This window comes from Pipistrellus hanaki (assembly GCF_964339955.1).
Source record: "Pipistrellus hanaki genome assembly, chromosome: 10".
NCBI classification, from domain to species: domain Eukaryota; kingdom Metazoa; phylum Chordata; class Mammalia; order Chiroptera; family Vespertilionidae; genus Pipistrellus; species Pipistrellus hanaki.
Window position 1 is genome coordinate 43,468,288 of NC_140512.1, and position 27,128 is coordinate 43,495,415.

Genomic DNA, 27,128 nt, shown 5'->3' on the forward strand with positions numbered 1-27,128 from the left:
AGGAGATAGCTGTCTATCCATCATTGATGAATTTTTAAAAAGGTAACGCCTGAACTCATTGCCTAAAAACAAGTGACTTAAGAAAATGTTGGTATTCTGCATAAAGAATGATCCACATAAAATCTGGAGGCCAATGTTAACTGCTTATAATTCAGTACAGTGTGGATATAAGGTGTTGAAGGATTGGGGTAGGGCAGCATTTTTCAACCGCTGTTCCGCGGCACACTAGTGTGCCGCGAGATTTTGCCTGGTGTGCCGTAGGTGCAGACAAGAATTTTATAATTTTTCACTATTTTGTTTACTTAATATTTCATAATAAAGTAATTATAAAATACTTTCTTTGTGTTTATTTGATTCCTATTCAAGAGAATTACTTTATATATAGTCAATATAGGCACAGAGTTAAATTTTTTAACATTTTCTAATGGTGGTGTGCCTCGTGATTTTTTTCATGAAACAAGTGTGCCTTTGCCCAAAAAAGGTTGAAAAACACTGGGGTAGGGGGAGTGGTGGCACCTTCTGGTCTTCTGGCCTCCCTGGACGTTTTTTACTTATAAACGATGATAATAATGTTTGCTATTATTATCTATTCTCTATCATTGTCAGGACCACAGTTAGCTACACCAGTGTCAAGATAAAGCATCATTTTTTGGAAGCCCTCCCACAATGAGGATGGTAATCTGTTCTGCCCTCCTGTGTCTCTCCCCTAAAGGTATTATCCGAAAGCTCTGTTTAATTGTTCTCCTTCTGGGAACCTAGCTGACCCTGTAGAAACTGAGTGGTCTTATCAAAAAGGAAAACAAGAGGCTCTAGCCCTCTCTTATAAGCCTCTAATATCACAGAAGCATGTAGACTACAGAAGCCTGTGGTTTTCCACTCTTTTCAGAAAAGTGAAGTAGGACAATCAGGGCATTAACATATTGGTAAGTCCTCAATGATATCAATGGATTGTATGACTTTACACAAAAGGAAGTTGTAACCACCAATTTTACCATAGGCTAATTAATACAAACAAGAGCTAATTTTTGCAGCATCTCCTCACTGTTATAATGAAACTACCTTGAACAAAAGGACAGGATTCCAGGGCCTGCAGTACTTTTCATCACCTTAACAACAGAGCCTCTACGGCTTATCTGGTGTTCTAAGTATCAGCTGAAATCAAAGGCAGGCAAAACAAACAAAAAAAAACTCAGATCAATAACCCATTGAAATACATATGTGTCAGAGACAGAGTAGGGAAAAATCCACAAGACGTGTGCAATTATGCTTCCTTCATACATATGCTCAGGCACAAGCTTTTGAACACAGAATAATTCACCCTGGAGGCAGTCTTCCTGGCTGCTCCTGTGGGCTGATGTGAAGGTAACGGATATAACTCAGACAAGGATCCTTCAAGGGAAATAAACAGCTTTGCCCACCCGTTTCAAGCCAAATACAGGTACCAACAACATAAATTCCTGAAGCTGCCGAGGAGGCAAACAAAGCAAAATAAAAACAACACCATGAATTCCTTCTATTGCTAAGAAAATAAAAATAGCTAAGTAAAAGTAATATGAAAGTGACCTTAGGGTGAAAACCCCTGGGAAATCAAAAAATGTTCCCCGTTTGTGTTTACATTTTAATGTTAAAGAGGCAAGAACAACAAAACTAAACTGTCCTAAATGTCATGGTTTCTTGTCAGCAGGATTCATGTCAAACATGTATCTCCATTTTAAGGCAAGGGATCAAGTAAACAGAGTTGATTGCTCATTTGCAGGGCATAGAAGAGGCAGAATGCTAACAAAGGCTGGACTGGTTTGAATTTTATTAGTGACAATATTTTTAAATTTGTTTGGAATTCATGGGTATAAAAGGGAAGTAATCTAATTTTTGTATTCTTCCCTAAGAAAATTGCGTGAGAAAGTTGTTAATTTGCTCAAGGTATTAAGACAAGGGACTATTCATTCTAATAAGTATGACCTAACCAGGCTCCTAATAGAGCCATAACTAGATTAAATCCTTCCAATGGTCTTGGAAATAATTTGGTCTGTTTTTGTTTCTCTTATTGAATGAAATTAGGGGAAGAAGGCAAATAGGCAAAAAGCAGGGACGTTTCTCTAATTATAGAAGAGCAGATATTGAAAATGATGCAGTCCTTCATCTGGTACGGAGGAAATGTAATTACAGGGTTTGGAGCATGTTTTTCACAAATGTGGTTGTTTGTGCCCTAACCCTGCCTAAAAATGGCCCCTATGCAGTGCCCCTCACTGGGCAGATTCCTTCAAATGGTCAGCTGATGGGTTTTCTGGACACTGACATGTGGATATCCCCTGCTCTCAAAGGCTACAATGCATCTGAAACACAAAATGTACTGTATTCCTTATGGGCTAGACCCGTGGTCAACAAACTGTGCCTGGCGAGCCACATGAGGCTCTTTGGCCCGTTGAGTGTGGCTCTTCCACAAAATACCATGGCCTGAGCAAGTCTATTTTGAAGAAATGGCGTTAGATGTTTAAGTTTTAAAAATTTGGCTCTCAAAAGAAATTTCAATTGTTGTACTGTTGATATTTGGCTTTGTTGACTAATGAGTTTGCCAATCACTGAGCTAGACAAATAAGGACCCATAGAATATGTTCTATTAGCTGCAGGCACCTGTTAGCAATTGGATGTAGCCTCTTAAATAGAAGCCTCATCTATGCAAAAAATATCCTGAGCTAAAGGGCTGTTTCATAGTTTTAAAGCACTGGGAGAACATCCATACCCTGGGGCCATTTCCCAATTGTTCTTCATGCACATTCAGTTTTTAATTTTTTAAAATTTATAAATGATGATAATATTGTTTGTTATTGTTATATATTCTCTATCATTATCTGGACCACAATCAGCTATGTCAGTAACAAGATAAAGCGTCATTTTTTGGAAACTGAAAAATGTTAGCAAACATTCACTCTTGATTTAACAAGTCATTCAACATAGAAGCAATGAGTATTTGAAGTTAAAAATGGTGGAATAATATATGCAATAAGTATAATTTGATTTAATTGTTCTTTGTTAAGAAAGTATTATTTGAGAGTCAAATGTGTGCAATACCATGTTAAGAAAGTGCTTTGAAGCATTCTGTTTTAAGATGAATATTTCTGCAATGGTACACACCATTCACATAATTTCCCCCACCTGCTTAGCAGAGATGTAAAACGTATTAAAGCCTCTCTTTGAATAAAATTAGCAAATATCAAAGGGATGATTAAACATTTAACCTCCAAAAGATACTATAGGTGTATATTCCAGAATGGTGTAGAAAGAAAATTTCAACTAGTAAAAACTTTATTGGATAAAATAACATCGCTATTCGCAAGATTATTAAAGAGAAAATATCCATTAGGATCAAGACAAGAAATTGTGATTCACCTTGCCTCCAAGATGAGGGTGTTCTGAGAAGGTAGGGTCCTAGAGATGATGTAGCCCAAGTTTCTCATTATAGAAGTGAGGTAACTGAGCCAGTTTAGCCAATGGAGGAAGGCACCCAAGGTCTCTCCAAGGGCAAAGGGGAAATCTAGTTCTTATAACTCTGTATCAACAAATCTACAGAGGCATATTTATTCTGGACATCTTTTCAAAATAAATATTCCCTTAAATATATTTCTTTGCTAGTTGAGATGTGAAGTTCTCCCACCCCATTTGACCTAAACTTTATAAGGCAATTTCCAAATATCATGATTTTCAATAGTCCATGGAAAATAAAATTACAAGGCATCTATTACAGGGTTATATTACACATATATTAATTGATTAGTCACAATTTTCCCATTTCTTTGGACAATCAACTGTTAATATTGTGATATAAGGCAAGTGTCAGGAAGTTAATATCCCAGAGCCATTTCACAGATGGGAGCAGTGGTTAATGTAGTAGCACTGATTCTAATCCCGTTCATGGTTTTCTCACAGAAAAATATAAAGATCTTTGCAACAAACTTAGCAGAACAGCAACTTCCTTAAGATAATTAACTAAAAAGTTCTTCATCTTTAATGCCCCAAATCTAGAAACTCCCTTTTTTTTTAATTAACTCTTGTTCACTCTCCCAAACCCAAAATTATCCTCCATCACGCTATTATCAAAGACCCATGGGACACAACTGTACTTCTAAGCATATTAAACAAACCCAGTTAAAACTCTTATGTATAGAGTGGTTGGCTAAATTTTAGAACAGCATCTCCCTGAGTGAAAACATGTTCTGCTGGCCCTTGAGATGACCCATGATGGAAAGGTTTTCTTACTCCCCGAGAGAGGACCACAGAACACAATATCCGCCTGGCTTATTTGATTGTGGACATTTGTGTTGTATGTGTGGGTGGAAGAGAACACAGTGACATCACACACATTGGGAAACAGCGCTCTAGGGGAAATGCTACACAACCCAGCATATATTTCTATGGGGGACAGAAAAGAAGGGTTTAAAATTCCAACATTATAAATTTTAATGCCATAGCAGAAAAATAGCAATAATATTTGCAAATTAAAAAGGCATGTCTAAATAAATTATGAGCTATTTCCTGATGAACATGCTTTTTAAAAAAATAAATATTTCATTAATTTTTTACAGAGATGTAGGGAGAGGGATAGAGAGTTAGAAACATCGATGAGAGAGAAATAATTTAAATATGCAATTTTAAAAACAGAATTTATGTGAATGAGTAGTGGGAAATAAACATTTATTTTTATTCTCCCTAAAGTCCAAAATATTCTTTTTGGCTTTGTTGGACATCATAAAATTACTAATATTATATTAGAATCTATAAAATATAATTCAAAAAATATAAAGATAATTATGAACAAAATAACACTTTAAAATAACTGACAAACTATTTTACTTGAAATGAATGGAATTTAAGGTGAAAAGATGGGCAACATTTAAGTTAATGTTAAGGAGCAATGTAATTATGTGAAACTCATTAAAATATTTTTATCTTTCAATTATTATAATATTTTCTTTTTCTTAGATGATTACAAGGGAAACACAAAGACTGGCAAGAACACAAACCCCAGCAATCACTTTTTAGGGAAGTGCTCTTTTAGTAATGACGAGGGCATTTCTTTCAGTTGCTTTAAAATATTAATATCTGCATTATTATTTTGAGGAGCTGAGGACAACTGATAGCAAAGAGACTAATATTTAAATGCAACAATTTTTGCAGATTTTTTTCATTTAGCCTTCACCAGAGCTCTGTTAAAGTGTATAATTGATTCATGTTAAAATATAAAGAGGGGGCCCAGACTTCCGAGATTACTCTGGTGTAATTATTAATAGAACTCTGTCAAAAGTTCCTGGCTTAGGTGATAAATTATATAGTGCCCATAGGAATCAGGAAACTGAGATGCAGAAAGTTTAAATAATTGACTAATACCATACTCACCCTTGGTTGATTCCATATTAAAACCTAGTTATGCATGAAGACAAGTCATTCTTGTCCCACTGCTCAGCACTGCATCAGAGCCTGCAAAATCAGCAGGTGTTTCCAGGAGAGTGATTCGAAGATGAAGAAATATAGCCAGTCCAAATAGGAATGTCCAATATCCTGAAATGCTATATTAGAAAATCAGCCTTCTGGATTTTCCTGCTCCCAAGGATTTAGTCTTAAGAGGCCAATGCTCCTAGGAGAAGAAACTCTTGAGCCAATGAACTCTTGTTAAATAATGAATCATTAGTGAGTAGGAAGGAGCAGGTTAAGAGACACACTGAGAAAGAGTAGAGGCTGGAGAAGGGAAAATAATAGAGTGAGATCTGCCAACATGGACAGAAGCCCACCAATTGGGAAGATGAGTCTATTTCACAATTTAAACCTTGATGTTATAGTCTAAGGAAAAAGCTTCCTCATCAGGTTTAAGAATAGTACTTGATCCGGCAGCTACTGGCTGCCAGGGTGGGCAAAAAGGAACAGAAGGGTGGATCGGGGACAAGAGAGAACAGAAGAGCACAAGCTAAGGCATTCATGGTACCAAGAGGGAAAATGTCGCCGTGGAGGCTTTGTGATTGCTTTCCCAATTCCTAGTGCATCAGCTCTGGTTTGGGATTAAATTAGCTATGATCCTCTTAATATATAAAGCAGGAAAGGGGAGAAATAACAGAAATTAGAAAGAAAGTCCTTACAAATATAACTAAGGGAGTTATATTTGTAAGCACTTATATCAAGGGTGTAAAAAAGGAGAGAAAAATTTTGCTTTTCAGGAGTGGTGGGAACAAACCACCTGAAGAGCAGAGTAAGTGTGATTCTTTGCGGAGCCACCTATGAGCCCAGGAGACATGGTGCCAAGGTGTAGAGATAGACCGTACGTGTGACATGGAGAGGAGTTTGGCATTATACTAATTTCTAAATCTCCCTCTTGCACAATAGGAAGCAGAATATGATAAAAGCAATGATTTGAGCAAGCCAAGGCATCAAAGCATGGAGGCAATTATTTACTTCAGTGGTATCTTTTAAGGGAAGGTAAAGACTGTAGTTCTCTTTAAGACACAAGCTTGGACATTATGGGACCTGCTCAGGCAGTCTTTCCAGATGTCTGTTATACACCTATTCCTCCTAGAACCAATTGTCAATTATGTGGTCTACAAATGCAATCTGTTCTCCCTGCTGGAGGAAATAAAGGCGAAATAACTTCAAAAAACACTGCCAGCAACTCTCTGCCCTTTGATTTTAGTAGAGAAGACTGTTTCTAACATGGTAGGGATTATCCAGGAAATAAATCTAAAAAGAAAAAATCTCTGAGAAACAGCCAGCATAGAAAGCTCTACCAAGTAAACCAAAGTGGCAAGAGTGTGAAAAAGAAAGAAAATTATCCAAGATCTGCATCTCTTTAGAAGCTCTAAGATTTCATCATTTAAGAAGATCTGACTATATAAACATAAAGCAAACTTGCCTTAAACCTTCTATCTCTTGGTAGGTTCTTTCTTTGGGCAAATTTATGTGCGGCATTGATATTGCTTCATCTGGCTTAATCGGGCATGAAAAGTGTCAGAATTGAGTAGAAGATATAGATTTGTGTCCCTGAACAAACTAGCCCCTAGCTATGACACTTTAAAATCTCAAGTTCAGATTCCCAGTTGATGTCTTTTTTGGGTTCCTATGTTTATCATTTTAATCTGTAAAATGGGGCCAATGAAAATTGTTTTTAATAAGGAGATATTTAGTAACTAGGAAGACAAATTTACTCAAATTAGCTCAGGCAAGAGGAGGTGACTATTAGAATTAGAAAGGTAAATTTCATAGACTCAAGAAATACAGCCAGAGTTATAGCATGATGACAGTAAGGATCTAAAAGATAATAGGAATGACCAGGACTTTATCCACCTTCTATGTGGATCCATTTTACATCTCTTTTCAACTTATCTGCACATGGCCCTTCCTGGTTTCCCCAATAACCCTCTCAGTCCCCAAATCTGTGTCCAGAATACAAATCACAAGACTTAGGTATTGTTCTAAGGTTAAACAAACAAGGAAATTTAAAGAAGTAGGCTTCAAAAGACATGAGAGAATCACAAGTCGATTTTCCATTTAAATATGATATTTCTCCCCAGTTTGTCATATACTAGTGCCTGATACCAAAGCCTTAGGAGATGGATTTGTATTGTGGGGACCCCTAAAATTAAATTTTATGCAATATGTCCCCTGATTGTATATTTGCATTTATACTCTGCCTCTCTATGTACTCATGAGCTCACGCTCTCTCCAAAATGTATTTGAAGAATATAATTTAAATAAACGATAATGATAAAAAGTTGAAGCCAATGTGTATCAACATAAGACTCAACTGAATTTGTTCTTTTCTGTATTTGTATAATTAGCAAGTTATATCCTTTTACCCTTTTGTGTTGGTATATGATCTTGCTTTTGGATGCTTGTATGGTTTATGAATATATATAGAATCAGAGTGTAAATGCAAATATACAGAGGACAAATTATTGCCAATAGTGAAGTAAGAAAATATATCCCCAGCGTGGCCGCTTCCCTCACTTACATCATTTTTTCTCCCTTTGGAATTCCCATCTGCCTTTATTTGTCTTTAAGATAAGTAATGTCATGCTGTGCTAATTATATGTATCCTCAATAAATGTGGCTTATTCGTCATTTATTCCTTAGCATGAACTTCAGCCAACATGGCTCCACTCCTAAGGGAATTTGCATATGAATGTTATAATGACATGAAAATCTTCTTGTTTATTAACATAACCATATCTGAATTTCTTTTTTATCTTCTTAAGGAGGAAATAACCTCCCTCTGTTGTTTTCTACCTTGATCCACTTTGAGGTTATCATCAAGTTTCTTGTGTGACATGTAGAACCAAAGTGACATGAGGGATGGAGAGAAAGCCAGCTGTGTGACAGTCACAATAAAGTAGATTTCATGGGCTGGTTTTGAGGACAGAGTTATATGCAGCTATGTACAGTATGCCACTATATCTGTAAATATAGAATTCTTATTTAACACACTTGCTGACATACGAGAAAGAAGTTGCTTACCCCCTCGCTTGTTGATCTTGGCGTAGCCAGGAGAATAGCTTGCAGACATGGAGGACGAGCTGCTGAAAGCTACATGGGAGAGCCCAGACACAAGGGGTTCATCACATTTTTCTGAGAAAAGAAGAGAGAATGGGGAAACGTTAATAAAAGCCTTTATATAACAATTGGTATGTATTTGCTAAAATAATTACTGACTACAGAACAAATTTTAAAAAATCTATGATACAACTATTTAGCAAATTGTCAGAATTTAGGCAACTCAATTATGACATTCTGACAAATCACAGGAACAGTTTAAACAACCGTCTGGTTTTTAAGAGTTATAACTATGACCCAGTGCTTTCTGTCTAAGGGCCTCAATTCAGACCTGCTCTCAGCACCATGTACAAAGTTGAGATTGTGTATTAAATAGGTTTCAGAATTTGGCATCTCCTGACAACCTTCATTATAGGAGTAGAGGATTCCAAACACTGAGATTGGAGGAGGGAAGATTAGGAAGAATGCAACCCGAACTAAGAGACTAAGAAAAAGGTGTCAAGAAAGGAGAACACAATAATCTCCAACTTGAAATGCATCTAAAATGCATCAGTTCCCATATTTGAAGAGTCAACTGTGTTGTTACCAGCTGATCCTTCAATTCTATTCCTCACTTGGCTACTATAGACCCATTCATTTTTTGTCCTTCCTCACTACCAGCTTGTTCTCTGAATCATTTAATGGATCTTTCTCATTTTCTTTGTCTAAACTAGAGGCCCAGTGCATAAAAATTAATGCATTGGAGAGGGGGCTCCCTTAGCCCGGCCTGCTCACTCTCACAGTCCAGGAGCCCTCAGGGGCAGGAGGTGGCCCAGCAATTAGGGGAAGACAATGCCCCATCACACCTCTGCCACTGCCATTGCCGGCAGTGCAAGCCTAGGGTGGCCCTGATAACCTGAGCCTCTGGTGGCTATTCCCTCCTTATTGGCTGTGGCATGAGGGTCAATTAGCATATTCCCTCTTTATTAGATAGTATGGTAAAATGCCCAAGGGCTCAACCCTTGGATTTCTCCCCTGTCTACACTCCTTGTCTGAGAGAGTGCATTAAGACCTGTGTCTTCTCATACTGGAACATCCCAAATGCTGCCACCTTGTGCCATCTTGCCATCAGTCATCAGAAAGACTGCATAGTCTTCCTACTTCCCCCCTTATTCCACTGTCATGCTTCTGAGCATAATGACTAAAGGGACACTGTTAAAAACATAAGGGAGTCCTGTGGCTCCTACTCTCACTCCCTCAGAATAAAGTCAGAAGCCCTCCAATGGCCACAGTGGCCACCTCCTTAGTTACCTCTCATTCCCGCATCCTTGTCCATGACTGTGTAGCCACTCTGGTCCCCTTCCCCTTCCTTCAACAACAGGCCTGCTCCTGCTGTGAGCCTTCACAATCACCATTCCAGTTGCCAGGAGGCTCTACCTACTCCTCCCAGGCTCTGCTCAGTCATCTTTCATTGCTGTAGACAAGCTTATTAAGTCCACCTGGCTGAAATAGCATGCTGCTACCATCACTCTCTGCACCACATCTGCTTCATTCTCCTATAGAGCATTGAGAGTCACCTGGCATATTATGTTTCTTCTCATTTAATCGTTTAGTTTACTAGAAACACATGGGGGAAAGTTTTTATAGTTTGCTTAACACTTACTCTCCAAGGATCTGAACAGTGCTTGACACACACTCTAAAAACATTTCCAGAATGACCTTTGAGTCCTAAAGCACACTGCTTAATTACAATGTGACACAACACCTGATGATTTTAAATATATGTTTTATTGATTTCAGAGATGAAGGGAAAGGGAAAGAGAGATAGAAACATCAATGATGAGAGAGAAACATTGATTGGCTGCTTCCTGCACACCCACTACCAGGGTTGAGCCTACATCCCTGGTGTGTGCCCTGATCAAGAATCAACTCATGACCTCCTGGTACATATAATAGGTCCACACTCAACCATTGAGCAACACTTGGCTGGGCACACAACACCTGATTCATAGAAAGATGCTCTTAAGTCTCCAACAAATCTTAGTACACAGTCTTCCATTAAATGGCACAGAGGTCACACTGGATATTCTACGATGGTTTCTACCTCACATGTTTATAAACAGAAAAAAACAAACAAACAAACAAACAAAAAACATTAGCAATAGAAGGAATGAACTAGTTTTCTTAAAAAGGCACTCAGGTAGTTTTACATCCCAAATGACACTAGGAAAACTAATTGTTATTTATTATCCCATCCCTCAAGTGTGTACAAATTTGAAGTTAAAATGAACAAATCCATCACTTTAAACACATTGTTAGATTTCTTATTTTTCTTAGTTATACTGCAGGTGCCTTTGGGAAATATGGCATGTGTGTATGAATATATTCCTCAGAAAGTTAAATGTAAAATGATAAAAACATGAACAAAAATTTTATTTTTAAAGTATCAGTTCACAAAATGGGTGTCTAAAGTGGACTTCATATTAAATGTTTTTTTTTTTTTAAAAAACCAACTGTGCTATTCAGTTTAGCTACCAGTACCCCCAAATAAATAAAATCTTGACTTCCTCTCTCCTGACTCTCTGGAGCCTAACTTTTCATAATATTTTGCCATAGTCCTGCATTTAACTGGAGTAATTGTTATTTCTCAACCTCCCATAGTATGAAGAATGTGCTAATATTCATTCATTTTCCTTTCATTCATTCAAATATGCACCAAGCACCTATTCTGTGCTAGGCAAGGGACATGTAGCAATAGAAGAAATTGACAATATTCTGCATTTTCATGGAAAGAAACAGACTAAAAAGTAAAAGGTAAATTTATATTATGAGATAGTGATAAATACTATAGAGACAATATGAAATAGGGGCAGGCAGTTTGAGAAAGTGTGGAGGTTGAGAGATTTTTTTTTTTTTTAATGCCTAGTCAAGGAAAGCCTCTGCAATCAGTTGACATCCAAGAAGTAGTCAGAAGGAAATGAGGAGGTGAGCCCTGTCAGAAATCTATACAGAACGCTGGGAACAATTTCCTTAGTCCAAACCTGCTCCATAGGATAATACTGATGAATGATGCATTTTCCAAGAGTTAACCTTCAGTGCTTATATAGAGCGACATCTAAAGTAGTTTAAATGAGGTTGATGAATAATTGTTTAAATAATCCATTAACTAATTTAAATTTACAATGTAAATAGAGCACTCATAAAACCTGAAGATAGTTTATCCCACTACATTTTTAACAGTTTGACTTCTGTAACAAATCATTTTTATACCAAATTTAAAATTGGTCACTATTTTTTAAAAATATATTTTATTGATTTTTTATAGAGAGTAAGAGAGAGGGATAGAGAGTTGGCAACATTGATGAGAGAGAATCATCGATCAGCTGCCTCTTGCACACCTCCTACTGGGGATGTACCAGCAACCAAGGTACATGCGCTTGACTGGAATCGAACCTGGGACCTTTCAGTCCACAGGCTGACACTCTATCCACTGAGCCAAACTGGATTTGGCAATTTGCCACTATTTTTTAAAAATCATACAATTAAAAATTTTAAGAAATTGGAAACAGAAAATATAAGAGTATATAAGAGATTACTTGTGAATGTTTTTTGTTTGTTTGTTTGGTTTTTGTAAAAGGTGGCTGTAAATTTATTATCAGAATTTAAGCACTTTTAAACACTAGCAATCTCACATTCTCCTAAATTGAGAAGTAATTTATAACCTTATAATTATGAAAAGTGGATCCTAATATAAGGAGACAGGAGAAGATTTGACTTTGGGTGGTGATCACAGTGTGTGATATACAGATCTTGTTCATGTTGACTAATGTCACCCCCATCAATTTAATTAAAAGAAAGAAAATTGCTACATGTACTGTATGTTTTCTTGATTGACTTTTAATTATAAATAGTTGTTGAGATTTTACTCTATACTTTGTACTGTTCTAAACACTTTGGAAAATTTACATATATATATATATATATATATATATATATATGGTCCATTTCCCCACAAGAGGAAATGATCCACATGAAGTGGGTAAACATGAAAGAACAAGTGATAATACTAAACAGTTTGTAATTCAGTGCTAAAAAAATATATCAAATACTGAAAGTTACAAACAAATTAAAATGCAGGATTGTTATTCAGGTGAGTTGTTTATCAGTTCTGCCTCCATCATAAATATATAATCTTAAGTATGCCAGTTCTCCTTCATATAGTGAAGACCAACACAGAATAGGAGAGCATTAGCTAAGCTTCTCTCAAGGTCTAAAATCAAGCATTGTCAAGTATGAGAGTCCACAAAAAAGTACTATAGGCCAACTGTGGCTCATTGCTTGCTTTTATATATAAAAATGTATTAGAGCACAGCTATGCATATTGTCTACAGCTGTTTTTACACAACAGTGGGATAGCACAAAAGAGACAAATAGCCTCCAAAATAAAATATGCATCATCTGACTTTTATTTTTTTTTAATTGACTTCACAGAGAGAGAGAGAGAGAGAGGAAGGGAAAGGGACAGAGAGATAGGAACATCAATGATGAGAGAGAATCACTGATGAGCTGCCTCTTGCATGCCCTCTACTGGGGATCAAGCCCACAACCTGGGCTTGTGCCCTGACCATGACCAACTGGTTCTTGGATCAACATTCAACCACTAAGGATCACTGGCTGAGCTGCATTATCTGACCTTTTATAGAAAAAAAAATTTTTTTTCCCCCCAAACTCTGGTCCAGCATAAAAAATATTCCAGGTACCCAGAAGGAAGAATGATTAATGATCACTTATGGTATCAGATAACATATTCTATACAAAAATAGAACCTAAAGAAGTGATGAACTACATATAGATGAAAAGGGGGTTATGGGAAGAGGGAACAGCTTAAGCAAAATCATGGAGGCCATAATGGCTAATGAAACTAGAGACCTTTGTAGTAGCACTCCATGCATCCATGCAGGGACATATTGCCATACTGACTATTATGACAAACAATCCAGTTTTATTTCCAACTGCAACAATACTTATTACATGTTACATATTCCAAAGAGTCAGCTCACTTGCTGTGTTAGAAAATGTCTCTCGATGTACTGAATATGTTAAATACTAGGAAATCAGGCAAATCCCTTCAGAAAGTTACAATGTTTATAAAGGAGAGGGAGGAAGAAAGAGAGACAGCATGCAAACATTTGAAATAATTTAGTATTGTATTTTCCCATACTGGGATGGCTTCCAAAACTACAGCAACCCAACTACAGCAAATATTTGGTCTCTGGTGGAGTTCCCTTCCAGGGATTCTTGGATGCAAACTAGAGAAGCAGATGGGCCTTGAGTTTTATTTTCACATAATTTCAGTCAATCCTGAAGACAGACTAGTTGTAAAAATTCTAACTCAATAATGGCTGCTACCCTTCTCCTAAGGGCAATGGGATCTCTATTGACTAGGGGCATCGGCAAGAGTTGGCAAGGACAAAGGACTTCAGGACACATGGAATTGGCATTAGAAATGGCATTCCACTGAATCTCTCATTAAAATAATGTAAAATTTTAACAACACGATATTGTTTTAGTTTACAGCACTTAAAATGTGTTTTATATCACACATTTGGAAACATAAGCTTACTATAAAGAAAACAAGTAAGATCAGCAAGGAATTCCAGAACTGAATAGTGCTGTCAGGACAGAAGTTCTAGCAAATCTTCGCTGGTACTTTAGGGGAAAAGCTATTATGGAAGGCACTTTCTCAGTACAATGCATCACTTAATGGTCTCCTTATGTCCTGTGCATTCAATTCCAAACTTTTGAAGCTGAAATTACCCTGCCTCAGGTTTTATGGACAGTTTTCTCCATGGTTAGGGCAAATTTAAGAGGCCAGAATTCCCTCTAAACTCTCTGGTTCCAAACAATGCTCATTATGGCCCAAACCATCTTGAACTGCAAGCGAAATAGATGTGCTAATCTCCTTCTCTGGCTCTCCAGGAGCATCTCAGTTCTTCCCAGAGATGTTCTGTCTCCCTCTGATGTTCCTTTCAGAGTTGGAGCACCAAGGACTGCACTTTGCCTCTTGTTCCTGAATTCCCTTATGCTCTGTCTGCCCAGCCACATGCCTGGCTATTGCTAATTACTGCATTCGCCAGTCTGAGTATGCAACTTCCCGGGTACCCATGTAATGGGAATTGCATCCAACTACTGCTTTCTACGTTATTCCTTGACACCGTTTGTCTGACTTCCTAGACAGATTCTGCTATTGTTACATTGCTTCAATGACAGTGGGAAAACCCCTTGGGCAAGTAAAGTGTTATTTATTTTCTAGCCTAATGAAGAGTTTCAGGTTTGAATGAAAAGTAGACTGAAGTCATGACTCAAGTGCTCCCCGAGTAATCGCTGAGACTAATAAAGCAGAGTATAGCCTTTATAAATTATAAGTAGCATCACTTCCCATGCTCTGACCAAGAGAAGACTGGTATAGGATCTAGTCCAACTATATTTCAGAAACTGTATTTCCCAAGATTATGATTTCTGCTTAATGTTTTATTTCCATTTCAAGAAAAAAGGAAGGGAGGGGAGGGAGAGAGGAGGGGGGAGAAAGAGAGGGAGGGAGAGAGGGAGGGAGAGAGGGAGGGAGGGAGGGAGGGAGGGAGGGAGGGAGGGAGGGAGGAGGGCCTTTCCACCCTCCCTGTTCCATTTCCTGTTTTCCTGGCCAGTTTATCTATGTCAAGCAACTCTACTTCTGCCTTTACACCCTCCAAATATTGCTTGCTTTTCAATCACACTTGTTTTTTTCTCACAGCACCAAACACAATCTAAAATTACCTTGATTGTTGTTGTTTTTTAAACTTATTACTTTTTTTTTTTTTGAGATAGTGATTCCATTTTCTTTGGATGTACACCATCCAAAGGATGCTGGATCCTATAGCAATTCTATTTTACAAATTACATTTTAAGGGTTTTCTTTCCCTTTCATTTCTTTCTTTTTTAAAAAACAAAACAAAACAGATATCTCTGCTTTAGAACAAAAACATTATGGTCACAGATTCAACTTTATTGATGTTCATTAGGATCTTGGAAGGAATTAGGACTTGATTAAGAGGCAGTAACTGTAGTATTCTGTGATATGTGAGAGGAGAGGCCTTCAACTGAATATAAGGACCAAATCAACTTTATTGGAGAATAGAGATTTCAATCTTTTTTTTAATTTTTTGTTTTAATTAATAAAGCATCATGGCTTAGATTTGAAATCACATTTACAGATAAGAAGCATTTCAAAGCCCAAACAGGACTTTTCTGTTTTTTACTTTTCTGTATGGCATCTATGCTTTCTGATGCCACCTCTAGAACTTTTCTTTATGAAAAAAAAATCAAAAAGGGGGTGGCAAGTCATTTATTTATTTGTTTATTCTATAAACCAGGAGAACATGGCATGTGCCCTCTTGACTGAGCCTCTATTCTTGGAGCCTAAGAACCTTGCCTGCAGCAGGAATTTTATAAAAATTGTTCAATCAATGAATTACTGACAATGATAAGTAATAATCCCATCTAAAAGTGAGCAAGGGGAACTAATTCCTAATCCGTGCTACTGAGATGCATTCACTTTAAAGGATATGGTGATTTTTTTTCCATTTTTAAAAACTGCTTATCCAGAGAGTGAGCATTGGCTTCATCCCATGATGTGATGCAAATATATTCTTCTCTGTATCATGCATGGGAATCAACTATCTGATCTCCATCAACACCTAATATGTTCAGTAAATCCCACCTATGAGTGAAATCATATGTACTTGTCTTTGGCTTGTTTTCAAAGACACATAAGACATTAATTTGGTGTTTCTAATAGAAGTTTCATCCTGTTTCATTGAAAATCTATTGTGATAGTATTTGTTTATAGTGGATCTATTCCAGAAGAAAGAGGGCTTCTTCTCTTCCTTAATATGTGGAGTTTGGAGGTATTCCTACTTTTTTTTTCCTCTTCATATTAGCTCTTTTTTTTTTTCAAAGAAAATTAAACTAATGACTTAATTAATATAATTACTTAAAAAGAAAAGAAGCATAATTACTACAAAGTAAATGGAACAGAGGATTAAAGACATGAAAGAAATCTATGACATCATGTGTGATTTTATGTGTAAACTCCATTTCCCCCCATTGACCTCTCCCTAGCCACCCCCAACCTCTAGCACATGCCCTCAACCCCACCTCCCCATCTGTATCCAATGATTATGCTCATATGCAAGCATACAAGTCCTTTGGTTGATCTCTTTATATACTTTGAAAAATGTTGAACACAATTAGTATAGTAGCGAATGACACTGAATAAATTCAATGCTATTACATAAAAAAATAAGATTATATTCTTTCATTTTCCTTTTGGTTGGTCCAATAGCTATGCTCCAAAAAAATATTTAAAATATAGCTAGAAAATCAGTCACAGTTGCAAGAATCATGGTTGTAAATCAAACAGGAAATTGTCTGGTCTGCATGTACCAAGGGCAAATCACTTGGAGACTTGTAGTTCAAATTTTGCTGGACATTTAACAGCTGCAGCATATTTCTGACAGATGGTCTAACAGATGAATCAGTTTCAAATTATCTACTGAACTATTATATGCTCTGAAAAAACACACACACACAGATTTGTGAGGCTTGGAAAAAAATAAGTATTGTCTCCTCTAACTTGAGCTTCTAATTTCACAGAAGTAAAACCTATTACACAAAATAATAAAAATTAACTTTTACCCTTTGTGTACTCTAGACTAGTTTTTTAAAGAAAATTTAATTCATATTATTTGTCCTAGAATCAGTCCAAGGTTTTAATCTCTAAAATAATTTGAGATTTTTTTGTTTTGTTTTTTCAATTTTTTTAAAGGTAAACGTCCCTGTGGTTCCTTAAAAAAAAAAAAAAAAATATATATATATATATATATATATATATATATATATATATATATAGTATATTATTGATTTCAGAGAGGAAGGGAGAGGGAGATAGAAACATCAATGATGAGAGAGAACCAGTGATGGGCTGCTCCTGCATGCCTGCCCCCTTCTGGGGATCAAGCCCAGCCTGGGCATGTGCCCTTGACCTGAATCCAACCCAGGACACTTCACTCTGCAGACTGATGCTCTATCCACTGAATCAAACTCAAATTCTGCAGTCTCATAAGGAGTCAGAGCTACTAGAACTTTTAATAAAACAATAATTTGAAAAGTGTTAAGCTCTATTACAATACAACTAAATGAACTTGAGAACATTCTTTTTGTTTCTTTTTTAAAAATCTTTATTGTTGAGAGTATTACAAATGTCCCAACCCCTTTTTCCACCCATTTCCAATCACCATTGTTTTCCCACCCCACCCAGGCCTACTCCACCCTTTGCCTGTATTCCTGGGCAATGCCTATATGCATGCACATTATTTGGTTAATCTCTCCAGGCCCTCCACCCCTTCCCTCTGTGTTTCATCAGTCTACAAACTTCACACTTTCATTGAAAATCTTCCTACAATTGAAGCTTTTTTGGATTAAGGTTAGTCCACTGGGAAATGTCTCATTTCATTAATTAGTTGCATCAATGACAAAATTTAACAATAGATGCAATGTAGTTATTGACAACCAAGTCTATTTCCTGGACTACTTAATCCATTTACCTTTAGATAATTGACTAAAGTGCTGTACAGACACACATTCTCAGTGTTCCTGGCTCAAGTCACTGATGAGTGCAGAAATTATATATATATATATATATATATATATATATATATATATATATATATATATATATATATGCTTTGGGTTTAGACAAGTATATAATGGCATATATCAATCATTATAATATCAGAGGGAGTATTTTCACTGCCCTAAAAATCCCTGTGCTATGCCTATTCATTGCCCCCAGTCCCATCTGGGGAAGAGCAGGGAGGGAGGAACAAAAGGAAAGACACCTAGAACCAAGCAAACAGGGACCAGCCCCCAAGAGGTCAAAACCTCAGCCAGACTGCTGAGGACCAACCCTGAGAGACCTCTTCATCTCTGTGGTTCTTTTCTCTGCCTGGTGGACAGGAGACAGGCCCCACAATCCTAGGATTTTTTCATAGTGAAAAGATCTTACTCCTTCCCTAGAAAGGAACAAAGAGAAACCATAGGCAAGCAAAGGCACATAAATGAGACTAATTAGAGGTTACCCAAAGTAACTGTGACTCACAGGCCAGGTGCGCCCTGGGAACTGGTAAGGAAAAGGGTTAACATAAGTAGTGTGTTGAACATTGAAAACTATACAGATCACTTCTAATCTCCCACAAAAGGGAATTGGGAACAATTGGAGGTTTCTGAACAGAAAAATTATAGAGTAAAAGCGTAGGGAAAGTTATAAAAATAAACAGTGTTTTGTTTTTTAGCTTCCTTAGAGGGGGAAGATACCCAGAAAATTAATTCCAGATGGGAGAAGAAAATGTATTTTGAGAAAACCATGCAATCAAATAGGAAATGAGGCAACCCAATCTACAGACTTCTGAATTGCCTACATGCACAAAGCAACCAAGAGATGAGAAAGTTACAGGTTTTGTGTTTTGAAATGAGAAATAGCAGTGAAACAGAAATGAAACATCTACATTCATGGCTACCTAATGGAGAGACATATGCATTCTTACAGAAACAATCACGCTTATCCCAACACCTACATTCCTAGAAAGCTGGCCTCCCAACCGGATGTAGAAAACCCATGTTCTAATTTCTGTTCAGTCTCCTTCTCTCAAGAGCAAGACACACATTCATGTTGAATCTGGGTTTCCCATCTGTAGAGCAGGAGTGTTGGGCATAAAACCCTCAGGTCCCTTTCGTGGAGGAAGTTTCCAGATTCCATAATGTCATAAGATGCTCACAAGGTGACACCATGTTTAAAAGCTAGCCTGTCTCTTACTATCCACAACGGTGCTTGCTCAATCACTTCTTTTTTATATAAATAAATTAAACAGATTTCAAGGAAATTACAAAACAGATCTTTTAATGCTGGTATGGATTGATAGCCAAGCACAGAAAATCCATTATTTTCCAGCTTCATCTCTTGGCTTCAGGCTGACAGTTCTCATTGAGAGCTTGATGAACCATCATAAGTAATAGATAATGACACTGCCTTCCTTTGTCAATAAAGCCCAGGATACAATGCCAGCTCTGCTCATTGAACATATCCAGATTTTTGAGAAATCAACATTCATTTCATAGCACGAGTAGCTCATCTTGCTTTATCACCACGATTGATTGTTTCTTTTCATGAGACATATACATGCAAAAGGGATCTGAATTACTGGCTCAAAGGTTCACATTAAGGAACTTTAATTACATAGCCTTGGAAGGAATTTTGTCTTCTGATTATTTTATTCAATCACTTTTTGAAATGGAGAGTTGATGAATTGTGGGGTGGAAGATAAATAACCAGAAGCCCAGGCACTGCAATCAATGTTTAGGAAGCAGACCTGCAAAGTGAATATTGTTAAAAATACTACTAAACAGGTGTTTTATAAATATTATATATTTTTGGCCATATAAACCAGTGTTTCCCAAACTTCTCTCATGATGAGAATCACCTGGTGGAGTTGTTAAAACACAGATTCCTAAATCCCAACTAAGAAGTGCTAAACTAGAATTTTTGAGAACATATAGGTAAAATTGCATACCTAACTTAGTGCTCTGTATATAACATCTGTCTTAGAGCACTAAAATTGTATACTTAACTAGTGCTCTAAGACAGATGTTATATACAGAGCACTAAGTTAGGTATGCAATTTTACATATATGTTCTCAAAAATTCTAGTTTAGCACTTCTTAGTTGGGATTCAGGAATCTGTGTTTTAACAACTCCACCAGGTGATTCTCATCATGAGAGAAGTTTGGGAAACACTGATATAAACAAATGGATATAAAACAAATGTTTAGTACTATTTAAGAATATTTCTGGCTGAAACTGGTTTGGCTCAGTGGATGAGCATCCGCCTGTGGACTGAAAGGTCCCAGGTTCGATTCTGGTGAGGGGCATGGACATTGGTTGCAGGCACATCCCCAGTAGGGGGTGTGCAGGAGGCAGCTGATTGATGTTTCTCTCTCATTGATGTTTCTAACTCTCTATCCCTCTCCTTTCCTCTCTGTAAAAAAAATCAATAAAATATACATAAAAAAAGAATATTTCTGTATTCATTATAATGTTCCTTACAATGTAGCCCTGTAATTCAAATATGCAAATGATCTTTCTATTCACATTCATAATCATTTGGATCTTTGCTAAGTATATTCTGCTTTTAAAAATGCACCATCAAAAGGCAACAACAACCTACATTATGGAACCAGGCAGTGTATCTACATTGCAAAGCTCCCACCCCCGACCCGGGGCAATATTTCTTCAGTAGTATCACAGGAATATCTCTGAGTCCCCTAGAAGGAGCACTGCCTTATTTGACTAATTCAATAAATCAGGTTACAGACTCCTGCTGCACACTCTTACATTTCCTAGACACAATTTCCGACTCTCTGTTGCAAGCCAACCTAAAAAAGACGTGAATTATGTGTTTGCTATTAGTTCATCACTTGACATTCCATATTTCTTGCTGCTCCGAACATAAGAATATGCACATTTATACATTTTTCTAAGTTCCACTTCTTGGTTACTGTTATTTGAAACTTAATATCAAGAATGCACTTGACAAGTTACACTGGAGGTGACATAGCAGTTTGCGAAAAGAAGTATGAACATCATTTATTCATGGCAGAGCACTGTTCCCTTTCGATTTGAGTTTTCTAATAACTTCAAATGCCACTGTTCACCAATAACAATTTATTTTCCCGTGGTACAATAGGTGATGTGGAAAATATTTTTTCCTGGATTTCAAAGAGCACATATATTTACAATATACTTTACAGCCCAGCGTTGCTTAGAGTATAATTTCATATCAATTGCAGCCATTCTCTACTGTATCTCCTTCGTCTCTCACTTCTCAGGCCCAGCAGTGTCCCCACCACCACATCAGGGCTAGATATATGTTTGCTGAATGACTACACATGCCTGTTTATTCCTGTCTCTTAGGATGGGAGCCTGTGGAGTTTATGGACACCAACTCCAACTGCAGTTCCAACGGGTACAACAAGCAATGAAGAGTTCAGTCCCATGGCTAGAGAACGCCACCCCAAAATACTTCAGAAGATTGTGTGCTGACGTTTACCTCTCCCCCAAATAGGGTATATAATCCAGATATAATGGAAGTAAGAATATCTTTGAGAAACCTGAAGCAGGTTTTCGTTTGGAAGAAAAGCAAATTTAATGTGAGCTGCAGATGTTTGCTGTTGTTAAGAGTAATTCCTTACTTTGAGATGATTAGAGTACATTTCAAGGTAGGAAAAAGGAAAATAATTTTGAGAATAGGGTGTGTGGTTTCCTCGAAATTGCATTTCTTGGAAACAGATTGCCTAAAACAAATATTTCTTCCCATCAACACTGCAGGGGCAAAATAAATAGCCTATCTTTCCTAACCCCTGCCTACACCTGCTTCCCTTTCTGCCCAAGAATTCTGAAAAGACCTGCAGAGATACTCCGACTCTAAGGCCCAGCAATAGAACTATCACATAGAGAAAGCTCCGTCAAGGTCAGCAAAACTATTGTGGCCTGCTAGAGTCAGGAAAAAATAAAAATAAATACTAACAACCTACCTTATTTAGTTTTCTTTCTCATTAGATAAAAGCAGTGATAGGGTAGGTGCAAGTTAAATAGTAGTTAGTTGACATGCATTTTTATTCATGCCTCTATTTATTCATGAGCTCCTATTTTTAAAATTTTATGAATTGAATTTTCATAAAGATTCCAGACATTTGAATCTAACCAGAATTTTAGCTGTTATTCTACTCTCAGTAATATAGTTAAATCTAAAAGTAGCAACAGCTGGAAAATTTATGGCTGAGAAAAAATCAGGAGAGAAGGCAAATATATGTCCTAAAAGATGAAAACTTTTGATGATAAATGTGGATGAAACTGGTTTGATTATCAAGACAATGTCTTCCAAGATCTTTTAAAAGAAAATTTATTTCTACTTATATTCCCTCTATTCCTTTTAAAAGATCTTGGAAGACATTGTCTTCATACTCAAAACAGTTTCATTGCTTTACTAATGCCCAAGATATAATATTCAACATGGTTTTTATGTGCTCTGATTTTTGAGGGTCAAAATTATAGGCATTTGAGTATAGAGTGTTGAAAATCATGTACTTTTAATGTTTCCAAACAGTTATTCTTCTCTTATCAAGTTACCATGTCAGTGTTTTCTGGTGCTTAATCTTATAGACATAGATACTTAAATTCTAGACAGTGCAATAAAAGTAGGTCAGCATAGAAAACACACAACTAAATCCAGATTCTGGTCATTCCTACAGTGTTTTAAATTTGACATAATTTAAAATTAATAATAATATAAAATAATGTGGTGATTGTGGGGGATGAGTAGAGGTGGAAGAGGGCATAAGGTGGATATATGGTGATGGGAAAATCTATATATAAAACCCTTATATGCAAATAGACCGAACGGCAGAACAACTGAACAACCGAACAACTGGTCACTATGACGTGCTGTGACCACCAGGGGGCATGTGTGGAACATGGCAGGTGTTGGAAGCAGGTGGCAGAGCACAGAACATGGTGGGCATCAGCCTCGGTGGAATGGTGGAACACGTGAGCGAGGGCTGGTCAGAGATTTTTTTACACAACTTGCATAACAACCCTGTATTAACCAGAAAGGTCCAAGGCGATTCACTTACATTCCTTTTGCTCTGCAATTGCTATCTAATCACAGCCTTTAATATCTAGATTTAATAAAGAATCATTGATGAGTTCATTATTAACTGGGAATATCAATGGAAGGTAATAAGTATAATCAAAATGAAGATTTAGCAGCCTCTTGAGAACTAGAAACATAATGTATACTCATATCATACCATAGAGGAAAAACATTTAAGAATCATTTAATCAAAATGATGTATTTAGTATTAGAAAACAGACCTGGAAAGTTTCCTGACTCAATGTCAGTGAAAGCGTGCTCTCTCTGTGTGTGTATTTTTAATTTTTACTTTAACATGTAACATTCAACATTCCAATGTATGTGGGTGAGTTACAATGGAGTCTTTATATTGAATAATACATTACTAAATACTGTCCTCATATAAGCATAGTATTTAGGCTGGCATAAAAGTAAGAACATTTTTTTTTTATTATAAGCACATATATTGATGTCCAAATGTTCTCCAAATTGCTTATTTTTAATTATTAATAAGTCTAGGGAACAAATTAATTTTTCCTATACTATTGACAATACTTGAGGCAGTGCCTCAATAAAAATGACATTATTATAAAGTATTGTTGAATTTATTTCCAAGAAAACACATGTAAAAGTTTAATTGTCCTATCTTTGATCTGTGTCATAGAAAACATGTTCTGCTGAAAATAAAATGGGATGAAGGAATAAAAATACTTAATTAATTCCCTGTTTATTTCTATCAGCTGTTCTCATAGCTCAAGAAGCTAGACTAAGCAATTAACCACTACATCAATACTTAGCTTTTCATGGGAAAAAAAAGGCTTTTGTTTCTAAATTTCTCAAGTAATACACTTAATAAACTATATGGTTGAGTCTCATAAGGCAAGAACAGATAAAGCACAAGAACTGTACAAATTTCTGCCTACCCCATCTGTTACAATCAGCAGAAAAATACAAATCAAATCTTAACTTCAATAAGATATGACTGAGGTCAATATAAAGATTGTGTAATTTTATGTTGGTGAAAATAAAAAAAAAACTTCACCAGATATTACTAGATAGGCAATGCCAACCTGCTCACAAGATTGTCTCTGCCTATCTATTCAGAGTTGTACCCTTATTAAAGGACTGACTGGTTATTCAGCCATGGCTAACAACAAGAGGTTCAGCACAGCACCAAGCTGATAAATCAAGGTTGTCTCTTTTGATTGGAAGTGGGGGGAAGCAGGAGAGGGAATGGAGCAATCATGTAATCCAGTGGTCGGCAAACTCGTTAGTCAACTGAGCCAAATATCAACAGTACAACAATTGAAATTTCTTTTTAGAACCAAATTTTTTAAACTTAAACTTCTTCTAACACCACTTCTTCAAAATAGACTCGCCCAGGCCGTGGTATTTTGTTGAAGAGCCACACTCAAGGGGCCAAAGAGCCATATACAGCCACAGTTTGCTGACCACAGATGTAGTTCAATTAAAAAACAAACAAACAAAACTGTACAATGAGCATCTGAGAATGCAAGGGTAGAGAGAAGAGAACATCAGGCCATCCCAAATAATTTTGTCTCTAGTTCTAAGGGAGCCACGTAAGGCAGGAATGGAAACAGGAGAGAAGCAAATACTCTGGACGTCAAAAATGGAATGTGCCTGCAGATGGCAGAATAAGGAGCAAAGAAACAACTACTTGGGATCAGATATTAATTAACATAGACAGAACTTGGGTTTCTCTTGCCAAGACTTGATCTTTCAGAGAGATCCTTTCCTCTCTCTATGCTGCAAGTTTCAGGACATGTGGGAATGTTATTAAGAAAAAGTGAAAGAAAACCCATGTCTCATTTTCAAACTGCCGCCCCCCATACCAGATTACTGTCTATCTTTGGGAACATGCACCGGAATTGGTCCAGGTGAAACACAGGGTAAATAGTAAGTGACAGAAATATTTCTAATCCAAAGGTCTTTGTGGAGTTTAGATGGAAGATGGCAAGTAAACAGATACCACAAATATTGAGGGGGCAATACTATAATCCCTGCTTAAATTCATGTTCCACATCAAGTATTTATCACTTACAAAAATATTTTTCTAATTTAGTATCTTCTTTCAATCTGTTATTCAAGTCTTTTTTTATAGCTTCCTTTATTCTGGCCCAGAGCATATCTTTTCTGAACTATTTTAGCTGATGTCTAGAAGAAAGATGAAAATGTTTTAAAGTATCATGCCAATGAAAGAAAAATACCACATGATCTCACTAATTTGTGATAATAAAATATATTATAAAATTATGAACAAAAAGAAAAAAAAGATAGATGCAGAGGCAGTAAAGCATCCAAAAGACTGTCAAATTATAGCAGGAAGGTTAGGGAGAGGTGGGGGAGATAAGAGATCAACCGAAGGACATAAATGCATGCATATGAATAAACAATGGGTGTAAAGCATTGGGGGGTGAGGGCATATATGGAAGTGGGGTAGGGGGCAATTGTAAGATATGTACACATACAATATCTTAATAAAAATAAATAAATACATATAAAAAATAAAAGTATCATGGATAGTCATTTTTAAATTTCTGAGATAGCTGGATTTGGTTTTGTTTGGCCTACAAAAAGATGCTGAATCATTGAATATGATAAAAAAAATCAAGACCAACATACAAGTTTAAATAATCACAGGGTAATCGAATTGTTAAGAGCTGAGTTCCAGCTTTGCCCATTGCTAGTCGTGTTTCTTTATGTTCACCAGTGAAGAGCAAGTAACAGAAGCATCCAATTTATAAAAGTGTTGTTAGGATTAATAAATATACACATAAATAATAGATATGCACTTTGCATTGTAAAAGATGCACCTATAAAGAATACATAAGTACATATGATTCTATAAGCATATGTGTGACTGTGGGTGTGTAGGGTGGGACAAAAGTAGATTTATAGTTGTAAGTACATGAAACAGAGTGTATTCTTGCATTATATAGGGTGTCCCTCAAAAATGAAAATGTCTACATACTTTAACAACTGATAGAGCAAGTGATGTTTCCTTCTTTTCAGATTTAATCCATTACAATTAATAATGGCAGCCAAAGTATGTATACATTTTTAGGGGACACCCTGTATATTTTTCCATACAGTTGTTTGGAAAATGACTGAGGGAGGGAGGAGGGAGGCAGGGAAGGAGGGAGAGAGGGAGGAAGGGAGAGAGATTTTGAAGAGACAGATAGAAAGAAACTTTCACAACACCTGACATTCTATGCCCTCACTACACCTTAAAAGTTAAAGGAGATTCAACAGATTTGAAACAAACTACAGATGGTTTGTAGGCAAATGGCTTCATTGTAGCCTTGCTGTACATATAGTATATTAGTAAAGATTACAAGCCAGAGGCAGGTGAATTTGAAAACCAACTAAGTCACAAACTCTTTATATCTTAGAAATAATCTAGTTCACTTTGAATAGAAATTTTTCAGCCTTTCTGATAGCCAGTTAATATGCATTTGACTCAAAATTTTGCTTTTTATTTTAATAAAGTACTCATTGTTGAACATTGCCATTGAAAATGTTTCCATTATACTGTAAATGTTTTCATTATATTGACTTAAAATATTTAGCAATTTTATAGCCCACTGGTGATAGGTAAACAACCATTTGTCATAGAAAAAATACGCTTTAGAATAATTATGATTAGTAGACTTTAAACATTTCCTATCATTATCCTTTTAATTGCCTTTTCATTAAGTGATAAGAGCTAAGGTTTGAGGTAAACAAAGTTGGGTCTGAAACCCCATCAATGATACCTAAAGCTGTATACACTTGAACAAGCCACTTCACTCTCTGGCAATACTGTGATCTCTGAAATGA

At 36.5% G+C, this 27,128-nt stretch overlaps 1 protein-coding gene across 1 annotated transcript in view; it reads right to left on the reverse strand.

Moving 5' to 3' along the window:
* Nucleotides 1-27,128, reverse strand: part of CNTNAP2 (contactin associated protein 2) — a 1,655,791-nt gene that overhangs the window by 1,135,471 nt on the left and 493,192 nt on the right. The window contains exon 2 of the mRNA XM_084896487.1: nucleotides 8,494-8,604. Coding sequence (XP_084752613.1) covers nucleotides 8,494-8,604 — 111 coding nt within the window. The remainder of the gene's footprint in view (nucleotides 1-8,493; nucleotides 8,605-27,128) is intronic.